The 27,037-nt window shown below is 34.6% G+C and overlaps 1 protein-coding gene across 4 annotated transcripts in view; it reads right to left on the minus strand.

Annotated features, from left to right (window-relative positions):
• The window catches only part of ZNF236 (zinc finger protein 236), a 68,895-nt gene that overhangs the window by 33,094 nt on the left and 8,764 nt on the right, over positions 1-27,037 (minus strand). For 3 of the 4 annotated variants that reach the window (XM_084281397.1, XM_084281396.1, XM_084281395.1), the window contains exons 2-12: positions 25,190-25,332; positions 23,796-23,960; positions 19,415-19,593; positions 16,060-16,184; positions 14,003-14,175; positions 11,791-11,937; positions 9,785-9,856; positions 6,623-6,826; positions 5,149-5,377; positions 3,578-3,850; positions 1,401-1,604 (exon numbers count right to left, since the gene is read on the minus strand). In XM_084281397.1, coding sequence (XP_084137523.1) covers positions 1,401-1,604; positions 3,578-3,850; positions 5,149-5,377; positions 6,623-6,826; positions 9,785-9,856; positions 11,791-11,937; positions 14,003-14,175; positions 16,060-16,184; positions 19,415-19,593; positions 23,796-23,960; positions 25,190-25,332 — 1,914 coding nt within the window. Of the gene's footprint in view, positions 1-1,400; positions 1,605-3,577; positions 3,851-5,148; positions 5,378-6,622; positions 6,827-9,784; positions 9,857-11,790; positions 11,938-14,002; positions 14,176-16,059; positions 16,185-17,893; positions 18,033-19,414; positions 19,594-23,795; positions 23,961-25,189; positions 25,333-27,037 lie in introns of those variants that run through there. The other variant, XM_084281398.1, reaches the window with a different exon arrangement.

The raw sequence follows: 27,037 nt of genomic DNA on the forward strand, positions 1-27,037 counted from the left end.
TGGAAGGGACCCATGAGATCCCTGAGTCCAACTGTCGGCAACACAGGACTACCTAAAAGTCACACCATGTTGTCCAAACACTTCTTGCACTTCAGCAGGCTCGGTGCCATAACCACTGCCCTGGGGAGCCGGTTGCAGTGCCCGACCACCCTCTGGGTGCAGAGCCTTTCCCTAACCCCCAGCCTGACCCTCCCCTGTCCCAGCTCCATGCCGTTCCCTCGGGTCCTGTCGCTGTCCCCAGAGAGCAGAGCTCAGCGCCTGCCCCTCCGCTCCCCTCGTGAGGGGGCTGCAGGCCGCCATGAGGCCTCCCCTCAGCCTGCTCTGGGCTTTTACAGTAGTGTTTTTTTGTTGTTGTTGTTAATATTACTATATTAATTTTGTTAATATTGCTTCCATCTGCCTGCCTATTGCAATTTCACTGTGGAGATCTTAATTTTATTGTAGTGCTTTTTTCTTTAAAATCAGGAAAAATGACTGTACCTGTTCCTGGGTTCATTCAAGAAAGAAATGTTGTAGAATTTGAGTATCTGAAGCTGTCAGATAAAGTCTTGCTGCTGCTCTTTGAAAATTTACATCTTATATCAGACACCAAATAAACAATTACTCTTGCATACCATAATTCTTGGAAGCAATGAAAACAAGTGGATTTTTAAAGATTTTAGAATAAATACATTACCAATTTTCTACTATATAATGCTGACTATAAAATAGACAAGGCAGGGGTTAGCAAACTGTTGAATCAAACGACAAAGGAGAGTAAATAACCTGCCCACTATAATGACCTCTAATGGACAACATATCTTGATTGAGCTGTGAGACAACTTACCTTGTTCCAAAAAGTGGTTTTACATAATGATGTAATAATTGTTCTACAACAGAATTAAAATAATTATATGAATTATCTGTAGTATGTTCAAAAACTGTTCTGCCCTTTATCGAAACATTACCACTAATTTAGCTGAGGTCACAATTACACCAAATGCAGTAAAACCATGTATCACTGGCTTATTTAATGTATGTAATTAGAATAAACGTGATTAACTCAAGAAAAATCTAAGACTGTATGCCACCTTTTCTATATCAAATGTATAACAGTAGTTAAACTAAAGTCCAAATAATGTAAGGTAAAAATGCATACACTTATTTCTAAGACTTATTCAACTTCTCCATAAATAAAAGACTACTTACTAATTCAGAAAGCACAAAAGAGTTTCAAGCAAACTATGAAATAAAGTGCTTTTCCAAAGTTTAGTTTATTAGTTTATCTGATGACTGATCTCAGAAGTACATCTTTCTGAGTAAGGTCTAATTGTGTTTGCTTGATTAAACTGTCACCTTTGTTTTCCAGTGAAATCCAAATTTTATGTTTACAGGCAACCACAGATTTACTCACTCTTTACCTAAATCAGTGATGAGTATGGGCTCTTGCAAAGGAATGTCTGGTACAGGGACATTTGTTTTTCCTACTCGAACTTTTGCAGGCTTACGTTGATGTCGCAGCTTTCTTAGTTCCGTGTGTTTAAAATGTGAAGCTATATGAGTTTTCCGGTGGCCTGATGTTCTAAATTTTTTGTCACAGTGAGGACAAGCGAAAGGCCTAACACCTGCAAAAGATCAAAAAAATTAGTTTCTGATTTTATCTCTACTTCCCCAGAAACGTTGTTTTGGTATACAGGTTCTTTTCTGCATTTTCTGTTTTGTTTTCTGTCCAAGCGTTCTCCGAGAAGATCAATAAAATCCAACCAACAGTAAATATAAAATTGCCAAATTACTAACTGGTTATAACAGAAAAAAGACAGCAATTTTCAAAAGGTGCCAGAAGCTATCAAAAAATTACAGATACCAGGTCAGAGAAATATGAGGAAAAAAAAGAACCAGTGAACATTCAGACAAATGATACCTAATAGTATGAAAAAGATGAACATTGTAACAATTTCAAGAAATTCTGACTCTGTTTCTGAAATGTCAACAGTGTTTGATGACAGCCAAATAAGTGTGCCAGTGGGAATTATTAAAGGACGACTTTTTCACTGAAAAATCCAGGAATATTTTGAACAGTAATATTTAGTTCTGGAGACTTGGAATGCATACAGAACTTCATAACTGTCACAGAGATAGGCAAAGCTGATGAACATTCAGCTTTTGTTTAAAGGAAAATCTCATACTTATAGGGCTAGAAAACATGACTAGGTGGAAAACCAGTGGAAAATATGTGAAAGAATTAAGAATGAACTGCTGCTCTTCACAATACAGTAACTAAGAAACACCAAATGAAACTAGTGGGCAGAATATTGAACACAGTAGAAGTTACTTAACATATAGTTCAACATTTGAATTCATAATTGTCTATATGGCAGGAAGTTCACACAAATTCAAAACCTATTACTTAAGTTCCTGAGACAAAAATTGACTGTGTTGCTTAACATAAAGGTGTGGCCTGCTTCATAAAACCCTCAGCCCCAAAAGTGTAGTGGAAACTAGTTGTACACTGCTAAGAAGCATTACTGTAGCTTCTCCTCTTCACCAGGTCTGCATCAGAGATGGCACAGAGGGCTAGATTTAACTTAACCCTGCAAGCCCTAACCTGACAGGCAGCAAAAGAAGCAAACGTCCATCTCTGATAGCAGGTATACGCTGGAGTTCCATGAACATGGAATTACCTAGTTTTTAAGCCAAGTTTGAATAGGTCAGATTTCTGCAGATGAATACAACGCTGACATTTCAATGGACTAAAGGTGTTAGACCATGGAACACTGAACATCAAATGCACATAGCCGATAAATAATACAGGAAAAGAACTTCGCTACAAACATTTTTACAGAAGTCAATAAGAAACTGTATCTTGCAGAATTAAAATATATAAACAGAAGTGAAAGAGTTTCATGTTTATGAGTATCTGCCTGAAAGCTTATTTACCAGTACAAAGTATGAAAAAGTGGAAAATGACAACATAGTCCATCAAGAGTGGAAAATTCATTTTAATCTATGTAGAAGATAGAAGCTGAGCCACAGATTTTGAAGCTATCATGTATGATGTAAACAAAGACCAAATGAGAAGGGTTTTAGGGTATGCAACACAAGATATTTAAAACAGGTAAACTGGTGAAAACACCATGCAACACCTTACTGCAGAAGATAAAATCAGAAGTAAACAAATAATCCTGAGAGATACAATGTAATTATTGAAGAACGTGAAGAAGGGAAAATAAAAGATACAGAGTATATAAGGTAACTGTGAATAAGTAAAATTAGAATTCGAAGTCTAAGTGTATGATTCTCTAGAAACCATAATCAAATATGTTCATAAATTGATATTAAACAGGAAAAACAGCTGAATCACTATCAGAAAACTAAATGCCCACAGCTTTTCTATAAGCCCAAAGTTTCAAAGCCATGAAACCCTAGAGAGCTATGACAAATTTTAAGTTCATCATTTAATACACTGAAAATGATTTATTCTATGGTAGATATAAATAGCATGATAGACACCTCTATAATTAAGCACTTCACATTATATGTATGTGTTTGAAGCCTCACTCACATTATCAAAAACACACCAGCAGTTTTGAGACCTTACCTGTATGTAGACGAATGTGAACTTTTAAACTCCCTGAGGTGGAAAAGCATTTCATACAAAATTGGCACTTGAAAGCTTTAATGCCAGTATGTGTTTTTATGTGTGCTGTGAGAGTACTCTTAACGGCAAATGCGCGGAAGCACTGGGGACACTTGAACGGCTTCTCATGGGTATGAATGCGAATGTGGCGCACTAAATCACTTGGCTTTTTAAATTCTTTAGAGCAGTATGGACAAACATGCCACCTTATTCCATTTTCTTCACGTATAGAACCTGAAATAAGAAACAAAAACAATTTGTTTGAAGTATTTTAACAGTTTTGTTTTCTAAGTTCCACTATGCTGACACCATTATACTAAGTAATCAAAAAGAACACATTTTGCAGATGCCACTACAACACACACTGTAGACAATTAACTTCTCAATTAGATGCATTCTAGTTCACAGAAGTAGTGACGGGCTAGAATGACAAACAAAATCCTGTTGAAATTCAAATATTTTTATGCTACTGAAAAGGAAGAAAGGAGAGAAAAAATTAAGCTAAGAAGTGTCTGATTTCACAGAGTAACAAGAAACAATGCAGCTTGAATGCCACTTCAAATGGTAGGTAATAATGTAGTATAATAGTAGGTATAATGCAGTATAATATACCAGTTAACTTGTAATAAATACCACATCTAACACAAACAGTTGTATAACAGTAAATAAAACTCCTCAACCATAACCACACCTACAAATTATTTTAAGTACTAAAGACTTAAGTACCTCACTGGAGGGGGTACTTTATATGGCACTCTCTTATCCATATTCAAGAAAGCTATGAATCCCTAATTGTTCTCATGTAAGGACCCTTTCATGCTCAATGTATGCTGTTCTTCATTTATCTCTGTTTCTAGTTCAATTTATGATACAGGTACAGCTGCAACATAAGTGAACAACTGAAAGAAAAATTACACGTGTGTTTACAAATAATATGGGCTGCATTTGGACCAACAATATAAAGGCAGAGCTGTTCCACAGATACCCAGAATTTCACATCAGCCCAGTAGAGCCTGTACAGTTGTGAACATAAATTTACAGCTCAATCACTAGTTTCAGGACTTAAACATGCAACATCAGTAATGATCTGTATGAGGCAACAACATCGTACTTGTGTCCCTGTGAGGCCTCATTTCCAAAAGAGGAAAAGGAGAGCTAGCAAGAACCCTCTGCTCTGGGACACACCACGAAATCCCAATCTTCCTCAAAGAAAGACGATGGGAGAAACAGGGAAGATTTCTATTTTCTGTCCTTTTCCAAAAACTCCACTGATCTAAATCCAGAACATTGAATAGCGTATAGAATAATGTCCAGAATAGTGTATAACTTCAGTTATTGCTACTCGGTAAGGTTTTTAGTACAAAAGTTATAAGTTACATTGATCATAGCTTATACAAATATTGTATTTTATGTAAAAGTCAATTAAGCCTGTAACTCATCTGCAAGGTTTTGGGAAATTCCTTTACAAAGTCATTAACACCCCCCAGAATACTGTAGTCTTTACAAGAAGTAGCAAACAGTGGCAACATTACCAGGTAAAAATGGCGATTTTTTCTTAATAACCTTTTTTTCTTTTTTATCCAGTTTATCTGTACTCTCTTGCTCCTTATCTTGTTCTGCATTATTAGAGTCAGTCTGATGATTAGAGAGAGTCTGGACATCTGGGCTCTGATCCTGGGCCCCAGGAGTCTTCGCTTGGCTGCAGTCAGTAGAATGTGCAGAGACAGGAATTGAAGACAACCCACTGTTCTCTAAAGCTTGCTAGAAGAGAATAAAACTTTTAGACTAGGAAAGAAGCATTCCCAGCTGCACCAACTTTCCTCAGACTGCCATTTAGAAGATGTAACATAAATATAATTAAAGGGCTTACCTTTCAGAAAAGTGCCAGTTGTCTCCATAGAATCTAACATTTGCCAGAAATATACAATTATGTCTTACACCTACACTACATAAGAGAATAGTTTCCCATAAATGGTCAATTTGAAGCCCACAAGCTTCGGGAGAGGCCATAGAAGGTATCAACAAAAAGAAAGAATGCTACATCAAAGAAAGCCTTGGAAAAGCTCAAAAGCCTCTGTTAACATATCATTGATAACCCTCAGACTGAGGCATAAGCAATGCACCCATTTCACGTACACCTGAAGGGACCGAAATGGAAGCACTTTCATGGATACTACTGTGTATGAGAAGATTCCGGATCAAAGACCTCAAACACAGTAAGACTGCAGATATTTGATCACTAGAAAGAAAACTTTTTTTTTTGCACTGTATGTTTAGGGTACTACATGCTCATACTTCAAACCTTGTTTTTATTAATAGCTATCAAGACTATATATTTTGCATTGTAATTTGCTACAACTACACACAACCTTCCAGACATTAGGGAACTCAGCACAGATAACATGGTGAACCTGCACAGAACTCTTCCATACTACACAGCAGTTCCTATTGCCAAGACCAAGGACAGAACAATGGATTAGACAAAACACAACACAGAAAGGAATTTGCGTAGATCAGAAAAAATTCAAATACCCTGTGTCAATTAGAACAGGATAAAGGCCCAGAGACATTCTCATTTTTTTAATCAGATAAAAATATTATCCCTCTTAAGTATGGTCACACTTTAAGAATCATAACTTAAGGATGTTTCAAAAGCTGCTTCTAGGCAACAGACAAAAAAAAGTCAAAGGGTAAAATATCCATGAATAGGTGTGTACACTCACAGCTTTCCTCTGGGCCATGTAATCACTCTTTGTAACCTTTCTTTTATAATATTATATAAAGCCTGGCACATTATTTAATATAATATACTATAATATATAATACATAATCCTGGCACATTCCATTCCTGTTCATTAGATCTTTACAATTCTCTCTTGACTGATAAATCATTTCAAAATACAGGAGGAGTACTGTCATTGAAAATATTGAAACAAAATTTCACTAAAATAAAAACAGCTAGAAAAACCATTGAAATGTAAAGATGTTATCACACAGATCTCTTACCTGCAAAATATCTCTATTGATCCCCACAGCAATGCTGAGCTGCTGGCCAGGTTGTTGAGGCTGGTTATTTTCTACAGGACCTGGTTCTGATAATTCAAGGAGCTGCTGGATGACATCGGTTACAGCCTGTTGTCCCTGATTAGCAGTAGCTGAAGACACCTGGTTTTCTGTCTGCTGAAGAAGCGGAGACCGGAAATGTGTGGCCTGAAATATACAGCAGTATATTTGTACAGGAAGATAAAACGTATATATGAACTTATCTCTTAACCTCCCTTATCTGAAATGTCTGTTAACTGTCTACTACAAGGACTTCTATCAGACTACTTCACACAGATCTGCCACTTAAGGTCTTCTCACTGCCTTTTTTTGGAGTTCTTCCCAAGATGCATAACTGTAAGCTTAAAGCTTGAATTAAGTTTGTAGCAACTACTGAACCTTCAACCAGTTTACAAAACACACTTATCAGTTATTGAATTCCACATTGAGAGGCCACATGAAAAGTACAAAACAGATACATGACACTGATATGGTTGTCTTTTTATAATTCGTTTAACTAAAAACAAGTCCTTTAGAAAACTTCTACTAGCTGAGATTTTTGTATTAAAGTGTTGTTACACTGAAACCCTTCAGAACAATCTAACTTGTTTGCCTCCAACTTTCAAACTTCTAAATCTCTGAGCTTTAAAAGAAACTACTTATACTCTGAGAGTTTAAATATACAGAGCTGTGTTCAAATACCCAAAAAAAATCTTTGGACTAAAAATCATTTTTCAGTTCTGATTTGATAATTGCATCCTTATGACACCTTAGTAACAAACAAAGATTAAAAAAATCAATATTTCTTTTTACAATCACAAAGGCATTCAGTTCTCTTTTGTTTATGAACTTTTCTTTCTTGAAACACACTGCAGAAATATACCATTATTGAAACAAATGCTTTTAATCATTTTACTGCAAAAAAATAAATATGTATTCATACATAGTGGCTGGCCCTGTAATTCTGTTTCTTGGAACACACTGGATATTTGCTTTTAATATTTCCCTTCCCCAAAAGTAATCACTTCCAGGCAAAAACGCATATACAAAACACTATATTCTTTAGATCATTTTTGACAAAGAACAATCTTAGCCTTCATGCATGTAATATTTCTTTCAGCCTGAAAGCTCCCCAAGATTTTCTTTATATTGACACATTGCACAAGACAGCTAAAGTGACACTGTCACCATATTTGAGAATAATTCCAAAGAAATGTATGAAGAAAAATCAGCTTGATTCCAATTTCCAATTGAGTTCTGAGAATTTCATGAAGTATTCTTAACGTCTTTTTGCATGAGACAATATAAAACAAACCCTTCTCTCATTTTTCTCACATACAAGCAACAGAATAACACTTGCTATTTTATCATTTTTATCATTAGTTCATCTTTTTTCACCTCACCAGTGGGACAGATGGAAAAACTTCTCAGATTCTAATTTAACAAAAAAACTATAAGCATTTCAGTATGTGACCTCTTTCTAGGTTTCCCTTAGAATAATTAAATATCTAATTTTAAAAATAGCACAGAAAATGAAGTATTATATCATTACTCTAATTCCACATTGGTGGAATAGTGAATAGTGAACATATGGAGTGTGTGGAATCGAATAGTGAACCTTGTGATGACGGGCTTTCTGATCTGGCTGTGTAACTAACACAGACTTCACTGCTGAGTCAATTACTCCCTCAAGTGAAGTAACTGTACAGAAATTAGTCTTTTTTTTTTTTTAAATCAAGTAATTTATTATGGTAACTTTCTATTGCTAACAAACTTCATTGAGTTGCTCCAACACTAACACCCCCTACATAATTTCAAAGTGTGAATTTATCTAGTTTCAACCCACAAGTCTTTTTTCCTTCTCTTTTTAATGCAGAGATTATAGATTTTTTCCTTTTTCTGCAAAACAGAAGATCAAGTCATCATTAAATATTTTGTCTGATGAGCAAAATAGATGCAGCTCCTTGAATCTCTTTGATAACAAAACACATCATATAGTTCAAGAATTTTGATGGGTGATTCCTCTTGTATCTTTCAATACAGATCACGAATAGTGATCTGAAAACTGCCATCTTCTCAAAATAAAAAGACCAAACCGATCTTTGCAGGCAAGGAAAACTTCGCTTTTTGCTAACATATCAAATATCCATAATAATAGGGATTTAAAAGGTTATAGAAGACTTGCAAATGTCTGTCCTTTGAATTTGGACCATTTTTCTGGGCCAAATTGCCCAGATGTGCCCAGGTTGCACATCCGATGGCATGGGAGCAAGCACATCTTACAATAAAGAATGAGACTTTGAAGGCATGTAACAAAATTGCTGCTTTCTTCTTTGTACTGAAGTTTTAGTTTTGGGGTGGTGCCATATGCTCCTTTTCCTCAAAATTCCTATACATATTACAATATATAGTTGTTAGGTTAAAAATAGAAGGCACCCTAGCAAGGGGAAAGAATTCAAGTTTTTTCTTTGCTAGACTACAAAGTCAGGCTTGCCTTTGCTTGACTTCCTAGATTCCCCACATACACAGTAAAGCTAATTTTGCAAAGTTGCACAAAAACGGCCTGGGCACCCAGCAGCTACTAAGGCTGCTTCATTTGAGAAGGCGTCTTCATTTGAGAAGACACTACTTTGAAGACCCTGTGGCTAAGGATGGAATTGGAGACTGTTCTCTCACTTGCTAGGGAAGACTAAGAGACACTTCTTCAAAGAAGGTGGGAATGGAGACCCATTGCTCCCAGCTAGCGCCTACCAGTGGGCAGGAACCAGCACTCTGCATCAAGTAGAAGGAACTGCACAAGGGGACATGCTGACACAGGAGCCTAATTTCAACGTTCAGATTCAGTCTAAGAAAATAGGCACTCAAAATTTGACAAAAAGGTCATCAGCTCCTCTTTGGAGCTTGCTTTGTTGAAAAGCTTTTGAAAATAATGCACCCTATTCAAAGTCTTTTCTCTCCATAATACCTACTTGCAATCACCAATAAGTCTGCCTTCATGTATTAACTGATGAACTTATCACAGTGGATAACTGTGCATCTTTTTCCACCAGAAAGTTTACCAAATTCTGTAGAGTTCCTCCCCTTTTTATTCTTGACCAAAAAAAAAAAAAAATGCTCTATACTTACATTCTTCCATTTATTATCAACAGGTTGTAAAAGATTAGCAGGAGATGTTGTTAAAGGCTGGGTGACAGAGTCCTACAAAGAAACAAAAGCAGTATTTCAAGCTTTGGTACAAGAAGTGAAAAAAAAAAAAAAAAAGAAATCTTAAGTACCACAGCTCATTTTCCCCACAGTATTGAGACTAGAGAGAGAAAAAAAGACTACGGGAGAGATACGAATGTACACAGAATCACCTGTGTTGCTCCATAGTTTATATGTATTAAACATAAATTTTACATAAATTTTAGAACCCAACATACTTGAGTTATAAAGCACTGATGCTGCAAATACATAACAGCCCTAGAGTAAGCAAGTTTACAAGATGTACCAGTGTATCAGAAAATAATGCTTTCTTTGGTAGTGCAGCAATACAGCTGACATCAAGTTTAGGAATGCATGTATTTAGGACATAATCATTGCTCATCCCAACATCCATAGCAAGGGATGACAAAGAGAACTTTAGAACAGGAAAAGTATTATACAGGAAACCTGTTATTAAAGAAGATCCGCATGTTGTGATCAGGATAAGGAAGTCAATTCTAATGTAAGAATGGTAGTGCTAATCTAAGAACATACCATCTTTCTACAGCAATAAATATGCAATCAACTGTTACATATCTGCAATTTCAGATGAAAAGTTAAATATAGAAATTATAATACTTTTAACAGACAATTAAGATGTCAGTCATCCTTGTTCTTCCTTATTAAGCTTATTGGCATCTGTTTTTAAAATTACTTTTCTTCTGTTTTGCTTATACCATTGTACAGAGATTATTTTCCATTGCCTTCATGCAAGCAGAGATAGATGCATGAGACAAAGATAATGGCAATACACTTCTGTAATATCAACGTGCAATTCAAATGCAAAATAATCAAGCCAAACAAAGCAAGAAAAACACAGCCGGCCAGGGAAAGCAAACATTAGGTGGCTATGAAGGAATCCTTCTCCATTCTGCTTTTAAGATAGAATTCGTGAATGTGAAGATCTACAAAAGGAGGTATAGATTATATGTACTTGCAAGTAAATAGGACACATTAATTCTTCCTCCCCCCCGAATTAACCTGGAAACAATCTGCAATATAAAAACAGCTTTATGGAATCTAAAGAAAAATGGTACTCCACACAACACTACTAGACACTTGTTGTCAACAAGATACAGCTGCATAATGAAGCTGAGACTTTAAATTTTAACCCTCCTCTTCAAAATCTGGTACTACTTGTCGGTACTACTTGTCATACACTGAATTTCAGAGCATTAAAGTTGGAAATGGTAAGAAATAGAAGAAGAAAGGCTAAAAGGTAGAAGCTTTCTTCAAAGAAGAAAATATGATGTAGTAAAAACATGCATTGGTTTAAAAAATAGTCAAATGAAAGCAAAAGCACTTTTTGAATCTTTGCATTTTCTTTTATTTCAGTAATGGAAAAAAAACCACATTCAGCATTGCTAATAAAGCTTTTTCCTTTACGATCTTGTCAAATAAGAAGTTAACATTAAAAGCAAGTTATAAGAAACACCCAAAAGAAGAATCTCCTCTGCATAGATTAGGAATTACACCAACAATTAATTTATGAAATTAATGTTCTTAGGTACTTGGAATAATCTAGGTTTCATTGTTCCAATAAAACTTCCAAATTAGTTTCATTACATAGAAAGAAAACCTCCCCACGCAATTTGTAACTACCAGAGTTATGTTTTAATTATTTGATGTTATTCTACATCATATTTTCATCTAAACCCTCAAACTGTAAATCCTTTTTTGCATTTGCTTGGCCGATCTACATTGTGCCGATATGCAAATCAATTCCAAAAGGACAAATCTAAAAAAAAGGACAATAAACCTACAATAGGTCAGAACCAAAGCTACATGATTGATTACTGGAATTAAAATATAGACCCAACTAAAATCTTAAGGGAATTTTCATAATATAATAATATAAGTGAAAATATAATAATATAAGTGAAGCTTACCGCTGTAACATGAGATACATCTGTTGAAGAGCTCGCAGAATTCTGTTGACCACCCATGTGCATCTTGCTGATATGTGTATTCAAACTACCCAAGCTTTTGAAGACACAGCTACATTCTGTACAGTTGTACGTAGGGCCATTCTTGACCTTCAGGAAAACAAAAGTGTTTAAGTACATTTTCCCTAAACCTGCCTAATTATCGTTTACATTATTTATTTGCATAACAAATGTACAATGGGATTATGAGAGTTAAAATGATTTATTTCTCCAAGTTACTGATACCTTGTTATGGAATCAGTCTGCTATCAAGTCAACTGTAATCTATGTGCATGACTCATCTCCACTTCTCAACACTGGAAAGCACCAGAGAGTGAGACAAACGTCATCTGGCTAATCAGGCTTCAGATTTCTCTTTCCTTACAATTTCCTACCATTACACACTCAGAAACAAAACCAAAATGCAACTTGATAAAGTAAGATGTGCCTGCAAAAGTAACAACATACTGAATACATGCTGAAGTTGGGAAAAAAATGAAGGGAAATAATGCAGATAGTTTATTTTAAGATTTTGGTTCTCTTTTGTTTACTTGTGCAAAAGTGCCTTTGATAAATTTTCAAGAACAAATAAAATCCCTTTTTTTTAGGTCTGAGTAAAACAAAGGTGAGAGATTGGACCAAAGGCTATTAAGTACTGCATGAAAAAAGAATGGTGAAAGACAGGTAAGTTAAAAGTTGAATAGAATATTGAATTCTATTTTCTGACACTAAGCTTTACCTCTTTCTGAAATGTCTTGTTGCCAGTTATCAACTAACAAAATACAGATAAGATCAAATGGTGATAAACCAAGTGGGAATCATCCTGTTTTATCACCACCTGTAACAATTTGACTGCTTCAGAATTAGAGTTCTGCACACAATCTTGAAGGAAATCATGACAACAAGAAAAAAAAAAAGATCCAAAGTCATAACTAAAATAAGCACTCAGGATCATGCAACAATGCTGGAGATGTGACCAGGAGGTAGTATTTATGACAGGACAAAAAAGGTGAAAAATATACTTGGCTTGATACCCCAAAACTTAGCAACCCCAAAGCAAATTATAAAATTAATGCTGATGCATTTTTCTTTATATAGATATACGTATATCATATGTATTTTATATTGCATGTATAGAAAGTTGTGAATAATAAGGAAGAAGAGTCACATGAATCCATATGAAGTGTAAACATGATTTAATATAACCATGAGCAATACAAAACATTCAGTGAAGGACTGTATCCAAAACATAAGAAACTATCATACTAGAAGGTTCCTTAGTTTAAAAAAAAATAAAAAACAAGATCTGCCATTGTAACAAAAATTGAAAACGAGAACGTAATTCTTTCTCCTAACAGAGATAAAGAGTGGAGAGGGCAGTCTGCATGCAGCAAAAAGACAAAAAAGCTACCTTTACCACCAAAATATACCTCCAAAATCAAAACTAGATCTTTTTCTGTGGGTATTTCAAACCACAACTCTCTGAATCAATGCAGTAATTACTGCGCAAAGTTGCATAGCCAGTGTTGCTCAGACTATATTACATGTATATCAGTACCTTAGGTATCTTTAAAATTGTCTATCACAAAAAAAAAATATATATATATATATCAGCATTAAAAAATATGCCATAAAGAGGTCCATTTATTTTTTTTTTCTAAGTCTTATTTCATTATTTTTCTTTTCTGGCTGTAACTGCAAAGCTTCTGATAAAGGCTGCAAGATGCATTCTTCAAAGACAATTATCAACTGTGCTTTATATCGGAGATGGTGTTTGGGCTTGAAATTTCTCCTTTTCTACTTTGCTGGTTTTGGCTTACTTTCACCTGATTTCAGACCCCATTCTCTTAATACTGAGGTAAGCAGCATTTTTAGCTATTAAAGGAAACACAACGTTTTAATCTTTCAATGCACCGAAAAGACAATGGTAAATGAAGGCCTTGCTAATTATCCTAAGCATCCATTTATTCAGATGAAGCTATTTTAGGCAAGCTGAATTTGCTGGTAAAAAACAACAAACCGGAATCTATACTACAGCAGAAAATCTATATTGGCTGAAGAAAGCACCAGTGCGCATAGAAATAGCAAACAGTACATTTTAAATACTGAGAACGAAAGGTTAAACACCAATAAGCACTATATTAGCACCAACCACTTTATGAATAATTGCATTTACCTCTGAATGAACTCTCTGTATGTGTGACTGAAGATTGCCCTTCTGAGAAAAGGCAGCAGGACAAAAGGCACAAGCATGAGGTTTTTCACCAGTGTGCTTGATCATATGGGTCTGCAATGCCCCCTTCTGGTTAAAGGCTTTTCCACATTCACTACATTTAAAAGGTCTTTCACCTAAAGGGGGGAAAAAAAAAGGCAGCTGTGGAGTAAGAGGCTTTAGATAAATGTTAGCAGTTTCCCATATCTGAAAGGAAAATTCTATCACTAAATAAATTATTGCATGTAGATAGATATACGAACACAGATGAGAAAAAAACACAAATTATCAGGTGTTTTGACAATGACTGTTTACTTCAAACACTAATCACAGCATCTAGACAAAGATTTGAAACTTTCACTGAGCCTAAGTGATTATTGCAGTATGTAAATTTAATGAAACCTGTATAAATATTACCAGAACAGCTTCACTCAACCTGTGGATCTAAAAAGTTACTATGCAAAAGCACCTGAGGAGGGAAAAAAGAGGTGAAAAGAAAGAAGTAACGCAATTATGATGGTAGCGTAGTACTGTATACGCACCACAGACATACTCTTTCCAAAATTAAAGATGTACATATTCTAAATTCTCCCATATATTACAGAGTGCCTCAAGCAATCGTATGCCAGACAGAGTGGCTGTGGATTTAAAGTAATAATAGAATCCTTATCTTAAATGACTGTTTCCTAACAACTTGAAACTTGAAATGACATACAATGATGTGTAGATTGAGACTATTTTTTTGTCTCTGGTTTCCCTAATAGACAAATGTCTTTTTATTCTTCAAGAGAACTGTGGATGTTCTCGAACTTATCGAAACTTCACAAATGTGTCCTCAACCAACTATAATTTTGCTTAATTCTGATCCAAATAGCTAAAATAATGTATCAAAGAGACTAGACTCTAAAATAAGAAAACTATTTTTAATGACTTTTTTTGGATATTATTTTGAGGCAACTTTTAAAGCAGGTACAAGGGTGACCTCTTGTGTCACTGCATCACAACTAAAATCTATAAAACTTGAATGTTGCTATGAAAAGATTACACAATGGAATTCTAAAGGTATTTTTATTTCTCTTTGCAAACTGTCATTCCTACACACAATGACTCATGATACTGCTATTGTCTGAGCACAATGCTAATACAAAGAACACTGGGCAATTAGATAATTTACTACTTTAATTAGCTAAGAACTAAACAAGCAGCAATTTATTCATAGGATGGAGAATACATACAAATTGCACATCACTTGTGCGCATCAATGCTTTATTTAAATCCGATCTCACCCTACATTACGTATTGCTGGTTAAAACTTAACTATTCATACAGTTCTCTGTACACTTCCTCCTAAACTTTTGTATTAATTTCATACACCACTTTTTTCAGTTATTTCTATTGTTTAAGGATTAAACAAATATACATTTTTTAAAAACTAATTTAGCCCAAACCACCTGCTATTCATTCTGCAAAACTGATTAGTCTCCTGCTCTCCTTTAAATACCAAAAGTACAGTCTTATCTCCTACTAAATTCACTTTGAACATCCTGAATGTGGCTGTTACAGTAAGTCAGGGAAAATATGGGTTTAACTTTAAATAAATCAATATAAAAACAAATGTAATACCATTAATTTACTATTTAGTCTCATGTTAAATCACAAAACCAGTAGAAATACATTATAGAATCTGTTCTATAGAATATGCAAAATCTTATTTAGAGTAACAGACAAGCCCTGATCCAGAGATCCAAATGTTATTGCCCTCTGAAACTGTAAGAATTAAGTGTCATTCTGTAATAAACAAGGCCTACGAAGTACTTAAAAGTTTCCAGATATATATCATTATGAAAAGTTTTTTAAAAATCTTAAGCATATAAATTTTCCTAATCAAAGCAATTACACAAAGAGTGTTTTAAACCAACAGGTAACATCATAATAATGTTTCACATCCCAACGGGGAGAAAATTATTTAACATTTCAAGGGGTAATAGAATTTAGTAAAATAGTTGCTTTCATAGTCTTACCTGTGTGTATTCTAACATGTCGAGTTAACTGGCTTGGTTTTTGGAAGGTCTTTCCACAGTGAGGACAGGAATAGGTAAATCCACTTCTGTCAATGTTTCTGTTATAAGATCTGGTACTTGATACCCTGTCAGTTAAAGAAAACAGTTCTTTTTAATCCTAATATTAAGTATTATTTTGAAGGAATTTATTTTACATCATTTTTTAACATACACCTTTAATTTTATGAACATATATACTACCAGCTGTATAAGTTTAAAAAAGTTCTTTAAAAGTTAAAGAACAATGGAAACAGTTAGAGACCTTTAGATCCACCTAGAATTTTATAGAAATTTTATAGTTATTTCTGTAGTAAAATTGATACATCTTGTAGGTTCTCCAGAGACAAATTCATTGTAAATTCTGCTAGAAGTACAGAGAAACTTCAAAAGTACTTTTTTGGTGGGTACTTTCAACACCACAAATTCATTTCTGTTCCTTGAACACAGCAAAATCTTTGTTCTCAACTACATATGAGAATCTCATAAACACAAACACAGTTTCTTATGTCTAACAAGAACAGGTTAAGAATTTAATATCCCAAATATGTATCACAATCTCCACAGAGCCACAGTAATATATGGGACAAAGCTTTATAAATGATTTCTCTACAAATCAAGCTAACTAGTTTGAATGACAGCTGAAAACCAACAGCATAACTGTGGAAAAACAACAACTACTTTTATCCAGGAAAGAAAGAAAAAACAAAAACCTGGGATACCTTACAGACCATTACAACTCAGTTAAAGAAGCAGAACATGGAATGTAGTGCACTATGATATCCAGACCACTTCACGTTTTCATTAGTACCTGACTATTTATGCCTACATAGTAATTCAGCTTGCCAATACTGCTCAAGGCAAGCTGAAATTACAGATTTTAATACTTACTGTTTTTCTACAGAAAATGAGAAATAAAGATTAGATAACATGGATCAGATGTACAAAAATATACCTTGAAGCATAAACTGGTAACAACAACGTGACAAATAGCAGGGAAGTAACAGTCTGTGCATAAGATGAAATCTTTAAACTTCTATTCAAATGATGCATTTTTCTACTCCAAAACGGAGTCAGAGTCTACATTGTCTATTTAAAGGACAGCACATTTTTTCTTCCAGTTACTTGAAACAAATTTTGTGTGTTTTTATACTTTTTATACTCTTCCAGAGAAAGCAGAGTTTGGGTGATACTGTTATTAATACACGTCAATTGTGTCTGCTAAAGTTACTGAATTATCCAGAGTAACATCTGCTGAAGACTGAAAAGCAGCACAGATTGTAGCACAGATTTTTAGTCTCTTCTTCCTTCCATTTCAGGTTAGATGTGCCTGACTGTTCCAATATGCTCTCTGATGAGTAATAACATCTGCATAGCATGGCTGTGACATTTTAATAAAGAAATGATAACTAATTTGGAAACAACTGCAGGAGCAGTCCTTCAAGATCAGGTCATCTTCTGAAATATTTCAGCATTTACAGATACATTGACCATTTTCTTTTTAGTGGAAGATTAAAATTATAACTTCATAATAGTTTCTATTCAAATGTTTCAGACATATAACAGATACCTTTTGGGAAAGTAGCAGCTACATTCCAAAAAAAAAAAAAAAAAAAAGAAAAGAAAAGAAAAAGAAAAAAGTCTTCTTTCCTTAGGTCCTCCAAATTGCAAGCTTATTTTATGATTAAAAGCAAGAATCAAAAAATAAGAATTTTAACTACCTATGTAGGTCCTTGAACTTTAAATACTATACTGTATACTGTCAAGTTAGATGAAATGCTAACTTTTCATAATTCACCTGAACAATATGACAGGACTGTGTCATATCAAAATTCAGAATTTCCATGCTTTTCTCTTCAAAATCATTTCTACTGAAACAGAGAAGGTCTGAGCGGTGTTAGCCTTGTGATGAAATAACACTCATTAACCTGGCTCACATACATGGGTTGCGTTGGAAGAGCAGGTAGAAAGACAGTAAGTAACTTTTACAAACAATAGTTTCTTGGATATACATGCAATGTGTCACTACACCTAAATTGATAAATAAGGTTAATTTTGTATAAGGAAGCTCTGAATACAAAAGTAATCTTTATTTTCCTAAACGTGAATTAACAAATGATCACTGAGCTCTACTTTCCTGCAAAATGACAAAGGTTACTCATAAAAGAAACAATCTGCAGAAGAAATACCACAAATAATTGTTTTACCTGTTTGTCACTAGCCTCCCTGCCAAGATTAGTTGTATCAATTTTTTTCTCCTTAAAAAAACACTTCCTATCTTCAACATTTTTAATAAAATGCAAATTAAAACTATACTTATATCTCAGTTACATCAAAACGGAACACACCTAATGCTCAAAAATCACAGTTACCATATTATAATCACGCATCTACTCTTTATTTATTCATCTTAACTTACACAGGAGACATCCACAATGAGAACTCACCTTTTGGCTAGTATTATACGCTTATCTAACTTTATACTCCAAAGCCTCAATTTTCAGTTTGCAAATGAAAACTACAATTCATTTTTAAACCTTCTAGAACAGGAATAGCAAGATTGCCCAACCTAAGACAGATGCTAATAAAAACAAATTGGAAATACCTCATATTTCTCATTTTTAAAAATGTATTTTTTCCTGTCTGTTAAGTTTATTGTCAAAACCTTAGGCTTTGTTAATGTATAAACTAAACCAATGGAAGTGCTGCTTTCCTCTAACATAAAATTATCTTCACCTTCTTAAAAGTGAAGTTAAAATAGAGAGCTGAAAGATATTACAGAATATTGACCAAAATTAAGAACAGCATTTATCAGGCCTCTTTTCTTCTCCTCATTTTGTGCTTTTTCAGATTTACAACTCATGGCAGGTTGTGATGGGGACTAGCAAAATATGATTAAACTGCAAGAACTTTCTTCTTTGCGAAAGACAAGCATTAGGATTTTTGCAATTACAGTAACTGCTACATAAAATTAACATACATTCGTTTCAATGTATTGCTATTAGGCTTTGAAATCATACAAACGCACTTCAAAAAGCACTGTGTCAGAAAAGAAAAATTTCTGTGTTTACAAGTAGCTGACAGATGAAACTGTGTTTAGTATGGATTCCTAAATACAAAACCAGCAAGAAAACGGCCTCAAAAAGTAATCGCCTAGTTTAGCGAGGAGTTAAAAACAAGTGCCATTTCAGAACAGCACACAAAAGAAAGGAAGCGACCTTCTACAGATCGTGGTACTTCAATGACTGGAAATGCTATTCCTGCCTTCCCCAGATAAAAGTAACATCTGCCCATTTTGTTACAAACCCATGACTGTCACCTTATTTTATAGTGAGTTTTCATATGTTCCTTTAGCTGTGAGGAAGTTTCAAATTCCTTTTTGCAAGATTTGCAGCTGTGGACCCGACTGCCTGCCAATTCCTGACGATGTTCTTCCATGTGTATGGACAGCTGACTCTGTAAAGTAAATTCATCTCCACACTCCGAACAGATAAGATTCTGAAAGAGATAATAGAGACTGATTTTTGAAAAGATTCACAAACAGCTGTATGCATACACAAGCTTTGCTCAAGTAGATGCATGTATACTTCTGAGGACACTGGCAGCTGGAAGCAAGCAGCAATAAAAGTATACAAGCAAAAAAAGTTTAAGCCTCACAATATAAATCACAAGCGCTAATCGTTGCATACTTACGGTAAGATTTATCTTTTAAGAAACTTCACAAAGTAAATACTGAAATAGTTCATAAGACAGCAGCAACAAGCAGTGCAGTATGGTCATCTCCACTGCCTATTTCCTTGGTTGGCTATTTGAAGATACACACAGAATACATTTATGCTCTACATAAACGTTTGTAAAAAATACCACTTTCTAACCAAAAATATCTTAACTTCAGATTCACTTGTTTTACACTTTAACCAGTTGAAATGATACAGAGTACCATTTAACAAGAACATTAAACCACATTCAATACTAACTGACCTCAAGCTATCTACCTAGACAAGACAGAAATAAGTAGTGACACAATGTTTTTGACAGGTATCACTTCAATCCACTAATTTTAACCATGCCACTTTCTAGTTAGCCATTTAGAATGGAAATCATACTTGCAATGTTTAATGCAGTTTCTCTAAAATTTGGAGGAAGATTCAAAGTCAAGTATTGTTGTAATGCAAACTAGAAGAGGAACAAGGATATGCAGTGCTATTTTAAAATACTCTGACAACAAAATTGTTTCCCAAGTCTAAAAAAAAAAATTGAAAAAAATCTGTAATATTGCCAATGTTTAATTGCCAGACAAAGATAAGTCCTTTAATGAAATTAAATACTACTTCAAAGATGACTTGTTTAGTTTAACCTAGAGATCATGATTACTGGAATGAAGTTACAGTGTGGTCCAATAAATATTACTTTATTTTCCAGGACCTACTTTCAAGTCTGAATAAAAATATTCTTCAAAAGAAAGTTTATATAACAAATTCATTTTATGATGATCCTTTGGTACAAGTGGAGAAAAATTACACAGAGAGAAACTTCTAAAGCATACTATACCAAGCTGATGGCCCCCCAAACAGTTTGTCAATCATTTCTCAGCATTTTTCAGACACATGCATTTATCTACATTAAGTTGGACATATCTTATTAAGCAATTTGCACAAACAAAAGAATAATCTAATAAAAAGTATTTGATACAAAGTCTATGTATTTCTGTTCAGTATAGTAAAGTTTGCAAGGACAATTAGGCAGAAGTAGTAAAGCAAGGACAAAGTAAGGCAGAAGAAAAAAAACTCAGCAATGCATTAAACCAAATAGCCTCTCCCTGGAATAGATAGTACCAATTTTATTTTTTTGCCACTCAAGCAAACAAAAAAAACACCACCACACACAGAACAAGTAATTGCATGATGTTAACTTCACTGGGGTTAAACCCTTCTGACACTCGAAGAAAGAAGGCAGTTCATATACTGCTACATAAGACTTAAACTTCCAAAATCAACAACAACTTTATCCAACTCTATTCATCTGATTCAGCCTATATTACCCATCTTTATCTTATCACATCCAACAACGTACATTTTTAGCAAGCATTAGTTTCAACTTTCTCAATACATTAAGGTTTTCCTAGAGGCATCTTGTCCCAAAGAAGACATATTTGCAGTTTTAAAGTAATAAATTAACATTTTAAGTTTCAATTAAGTTTTTCTTCACCAAATCAAAAAAATAACATCAGGTGCCACCGTTATTCAGAAGAATGAGACAACACTAGAATATTCTACAAAGCTGGACATATTTCACTAGGCATTTTCTTTATGACTTATAAGAAGAAAGCTACCTGAAAGTGAAGAATTTCAAACATGGAGATTTTTTTGTGTATGTGTTTTTGTTTTGCTTCCTGTTACACCAGTTTATCACAAGGGAATCCGTAAGTCACCAAAGAATAGGATAAAAGCTAGTCTTTTGCAAGCTAGATTTCAATAGCCCAGAGAACTTCTTGAACGTCTCACAGGAGCAATCAATCATGAAATTCTGCATTTCAACACAGATATACTTTCACAAACCTAATTTGACAGTTCAAGAAGCTAATCACACCAATTTCTTATTACTTCCGCACTCACCTGTAGATAAAGCTGGCTGATGGAGCACAAAACAAGACTAAAGTTACCCCAACCTCAGCTTTGTACAATAGCCTCCTCTACCGCTATGTATGTTTCCCTAAGCGAGTACATACCTGCTCTGTTTTCAGACTTTCAACCCATCTAACAGCAAGGGCAAGAAAGTGACAGCAAACAAGAGGTAGAATGTACTCCAGTACTAATTTAACTTCTTATACTCCACATCCTGAAGAACTCCTGAATGACAGCCAGTACCCTGCTCAATACCCTATGGTTCAAGTTCAAATTCCAGCTCTTCAATGATCAGGCCCTGAACGTTATCACTGGGAAAGTCATTCCTGCAATTCTCTGAATTAATTGCAATGGTCATCTGCTTTATCACAGAGTCATAATGAATTACAAGAGCATATTAATTCACAATTGAAAGTTGCTGATATTTTTCTAAGTTTAATTTTTAAGCTGCAGTTTATTTTTTTTTAATTGTGAGGCATCACACAATCTACTCTCCTAACATCTGCGCCTAGTATCAAGATCAGAGTAGCTTAAGAATAGAAATTAATACTAAAAATCACTCAGGTATCTTCCTTGATGCTCAATTTCCTTATTCTAATGCTTCTAGCAGTCCAAAAATTTGCGTCAATAAACTCCCATTAAACTGTTTAGTACTACAGATAGATTAACACCTAACAAAATTGTACTGAAGTCTTCTCATTTTAACTCTGTTGTGTACATGACAAAATAGGAACTGATAACAATATTGAAGAAGGAACCATTTCCTACTGTTTATGTAATAGCATAAACAGCTTCACGATGCAAAAAATAGATCGTGAAAGTCTCAGCAGTAATTAAAATATACTAGCTCAACAAGGCTAAGTGCTGTGTCCTGCACTTGTGGAGCAACAACCCTGTGCAATGCTACAGGCTGAGAGAAGAGTGGCTGGAAAGCTGCCCAGCAGAAAGGGACCTGGGAATATTGGTGAATAGCCAGCTGAATACGAGCCAGCAGTGTGCTCAGGTGGCCAAGAACATCCTGGCTTGTTTCAGGGATAGCATGGCCATCAACACAATGGAAGAGATTGTCCCCCTGTACTCGGCTCTGGTGAGGCCGCACCTCGAGTACTGTGTTCAGTTTTGGGCCCCTCACTACAAGAAAGACATCAAGGTGCTGAAGCATGTACAGAGAAGGGCAACGAAGCTGGTGAAAGGTCTAGAAAACATGTCTTATGAAGAGCAGCTGAGGGAGCTGGAGTTGTTTAGCCTGGAGAAAAGGAGGCTCAGGGGAGACCTTATCACACACTACAGTTACCTTAAAATGAGGCTATAGCAAGGTGAGAATTGGTCTCTTCTCCAAGCACCAAGTGGTAAAACAAGAGGAAATGGCCTCAAGTTACACCACGGGAGGTTTAGGTTGGGTATTAGGAAAAATTCCTTCACTGAAAGTGTTGTGAAGTATTGGAAAAGGCTGCCCAGGGAAGTAGTTGAGTCATCATCCCAGAAGGTCTTCAAAAAAACACATAGATGCAGAGCTACGTGGTAGCTCTGGTTCAAGTATGGACTTGGCAGTGCCAGGTTCAAGGTGGGGCTAGATAATCTTAAAGGTCTTTTCCAACCAGAATGATTCTATGATACACACAGAGGTACACTAAGAGCAGGAATTATCTAAAATTACATCAGCCATCAAAAAATTATCACGGACTGTTACATATGGGCTTATCAATGTACATAAAATCACACCAGTTGTTTCAAAATAGAAGTATTTGTAAATAACTAAAAGAGCCAAATATTTAGTAGGATTAGTATTACTTACAGCACATTCATCAACTAATGATCATTGACTAGGTATGACAATTATAGAACACACAGATTCTCTCTGTTAAAGAAGACAGGATTGCAACACATGTTTATATCCGATATGATAATTTCTGCTAGTATTATTAAAATAATTTCCCCAGTAGAAATTTTGTGCTTCTTCTAAATGAGACCATTTTTTCAATCTTCCAATCTAAAACATATTGCTGAGGGATTAAGTACAACCAGCATAACATATTTGTCTTTTTAAAACTTAAATCATGAGGTTTAATGAATTACCTCTTCCTTCTCATGTAGCATTATATGAGCTTTCAGACTTGCTACTCTGGAGAATTTCTTGTTGCACACAGGACACGTAGGATCTTCACCATTATGAGTGCATTTATGAAGTGTCAAGTTGAATTCAACATTAAATGACATCGGACACTGGTCGCATCGATGAGGCTGTTTGTTTAAAACACACAAAAATAAAGACAAAATTCAATCTTCCCAAAAGTTTATATATACAATATAGATGACGCGTAACTATACAAATTAAAATCAAAAAAAGTAGTAATTCAAGTCCCCACATATAATAATGTTCCCTAATAACATCCATTTTAAATATTTTCCTCCAGCTCTCCCTACTGGAAATGCTACTACTAAAGAGAGTTTAGGGAAAGAAAGAAGAGGAGCAAGGAGTCAAAATACAGACTCCCTGAGAAGAGTGAAGTTCACAAGAAAAAGAATAAGCAAGAGACAAGTTTCCCTGCTTTAACTGAGATACTGAATTCTCTACAAACTCAATAATTCAACCAGCAAAGCAAAGAGTTATGCTAAGATTGACCTGCTCTTCAGTTGGTATTTGCACAACCATTTCTCATTTTTAAAGAACACCTTCACTTTTAGATATAAAAACTCTTACACAAGCATGGAATAAAATGGTTTTAACAATATTAACTTCAATTTTTTATGTATCAACTTTAGAACACTGAAATTTGTGTAAATAGCCCTTTGGACAGATGAATTAACATATGAAAGTTAAACATTTCCTCAACATTATCCATTCCATCTACAACTACAGCTACCTTAGTATTGGAACTTTTTGAATCACATGGAATAGTTTAAGCTTTGTGAAACAAAGCAAGAAACAAAATAAATAAAATGCTTCAAAGTACATATGAAACCTGGGGCAGAAGGTTTTTTATTCAAAAAAAGTCAGCAGTCTTAAAACTGCATTCTTCTCTTTCCTGAATTTGATTCAATTTGATTACTAAACTAGGTAACTTGACTTTATTCAAGACAGTTACTCAAGACTAACTGGGTCTAGGTAATCAATACAATCAACATTCTCCTTTTATTGCTAACATCTAGAAACAGTTTGCAAATTCAGTTAAGAGAATGCCATGCCTTTTCACATTATTTCATAAATCAAATCAAACAGCTAAAAATAAAAATTACTGAACTTCAATCAATAACTTAACTAAATGGTATCAAAGTAAGGTATTGTCTCAAAGGAAAGGTGCAGAAATGTTCAAGAAAAACTTCATAAAATTCCAAAGTTCACAAGTAGTAATTATGAGGTATGTAACTACAAAAAATCATTTATTTTTTTTATTAGCTTTACTTGTCAGAATATGGAAGTATCAATATACACTGGTGTTTTCTAAATTCAAATCTACTATAACTCATACCTTGTCATTTTGCTCATGATCCCTCATATGGCGCTGGAACTGGGTCTCTTTTGGAAAAGACAGCAAACAGATCTCACACTTGTGGAAGTTGGGTACTTGGTAGGGAAAATTACTGTTCTCTATTGTCGGGGTCAGCACACCATCTACAAAACAAGCATCAAGACATTTTGTATGACATTCTGTACTTCATTCACTTGTAATTTATTGTAAAAACAAGAGTTCTTTGAAGCAGAAACTATTCTAATTCCTATAAGTTTTTGACCCCTCTAAGATTCTAACTGCGCTGGATCTTGAAGATTACAAATTATTTCTTTCCATGCTTCATAAAGACCCTTCGATTTTGCAACAATGTGAAATGCTGACAAAGACAGCAAGGAACAGCAAGGAATACATAAGATACTGACCAAGGTTACTTTTAATAATATTAACTGTTTGTTTTTTTGTTGGTGGTGGTAGTTTTTGTTTGTTTGTTTGTTTTATAAAAAGGTACTTAATACAATAGTCAGCACCTCTAACTACTCAGGATTTCTGTCCTTTAACACAGATTTAGTAATCTTTTATTTCTTCTACTTCTGGCAATGTGAAACCTTTATCTTTACAGTTGTAAAACCAACACCAATGTTTCAAATAGCTGAGAGAGATGCAATAAACTGCAAGTCAAACTGTGTACACATATATTCAATGGAGAAAATGATTTTTTATAGACCCAGTCTAACCCTATATAGGTTTCTTGTTCTGAATGCCCACAGTCATATAACATTTGATATACAAGTTGAAAGCTTAAATATTCTCTCAGATTACTGAAGTCAGTCTTGTTACTATTTTCCCTTTATCTTAAATATTTAATAGAAAAGGGAAATTGAAAAATCATAGGTTCCAAGACAAACAGATTTTACACTTGAGACCATACTGTATGACTAATAAATTAATAAAGGAAAACTTTAATGAAGGAAACTGGCAGGAAGGGTTAAAATACATAAGAGCCTTCAAAGCTGTATTAATAAAACAAAAAAAAAAGGTCTGTTGACTCATGCTGCAGAGTGAGGAAACTAAATAGGGAAAAAAAAAAAAAAAACACAAAAAAAACAATTCTACTTCAAACACTGCCACAGCTCCAAGTGCATCAACAACAGAATGCAACAGGATGCAAAAAGAAGTTGATTTAATTATCTAGATATCCAATAAGTTATGTTGCCCTTTACAAACATCAGCACTTCCATCTGCGTTTGTAAGAATTAGCCACAGAAAGCAGAAACAAAACTAGGAGTTTACAGTATCCTGTTTATATTTCCTCTGAAGAAATTAATGATTCAGCAACAGAGTATATCTGCTCAGTACTATACCTACTTCAAAGTCCTCTATCATTCAATGCCTCAGTTATAAGGGAAAGGAAAAAAAAAAAAGTGGTACCTTATGCACTGACCACCTTTTCTTCCTACTATAATTCTCATACACAACCTCAAAAAGCTTGTAGTTAAGGAAGCTCTAGAAAATGTTTTAGCACGGGTGAGAAATCACAACTGAAAACAGTATCCTGGAAACTCACATTTCTCATTCCTGGACTACCCGAGTCACCCCACTAACTTTTGCTCTGCAAAGTTTAGTTATGCATCATTCTGTTATAGAGACAACTTCAGTATCATAAATGTTAAACACGTGTCCGTTTAAACCTACATCATTTAAAAAACTCTGCAGTAAATTCACAGCATATTTAGACACTATTAATAGCAGGTATCCTTCCCATCTCTGAAATGGCCACAGCCAAAAGCTGGTAGGCACAGCGTTACTTACAAGACACTGTCAGTTTAGCATTTTTGTGATAAATACACCCAAGTAGAACAAAGGGAA

Source organism: Netta rufina, assembly GCF_964035555.1.
Source record: "Netta rufina genome assembly, chromosome: 2".
NCBI lineage: Eukaryota > Metazoa > Chordata > Aves > Anseriformes > Anatidae > Netta > Netta rufina.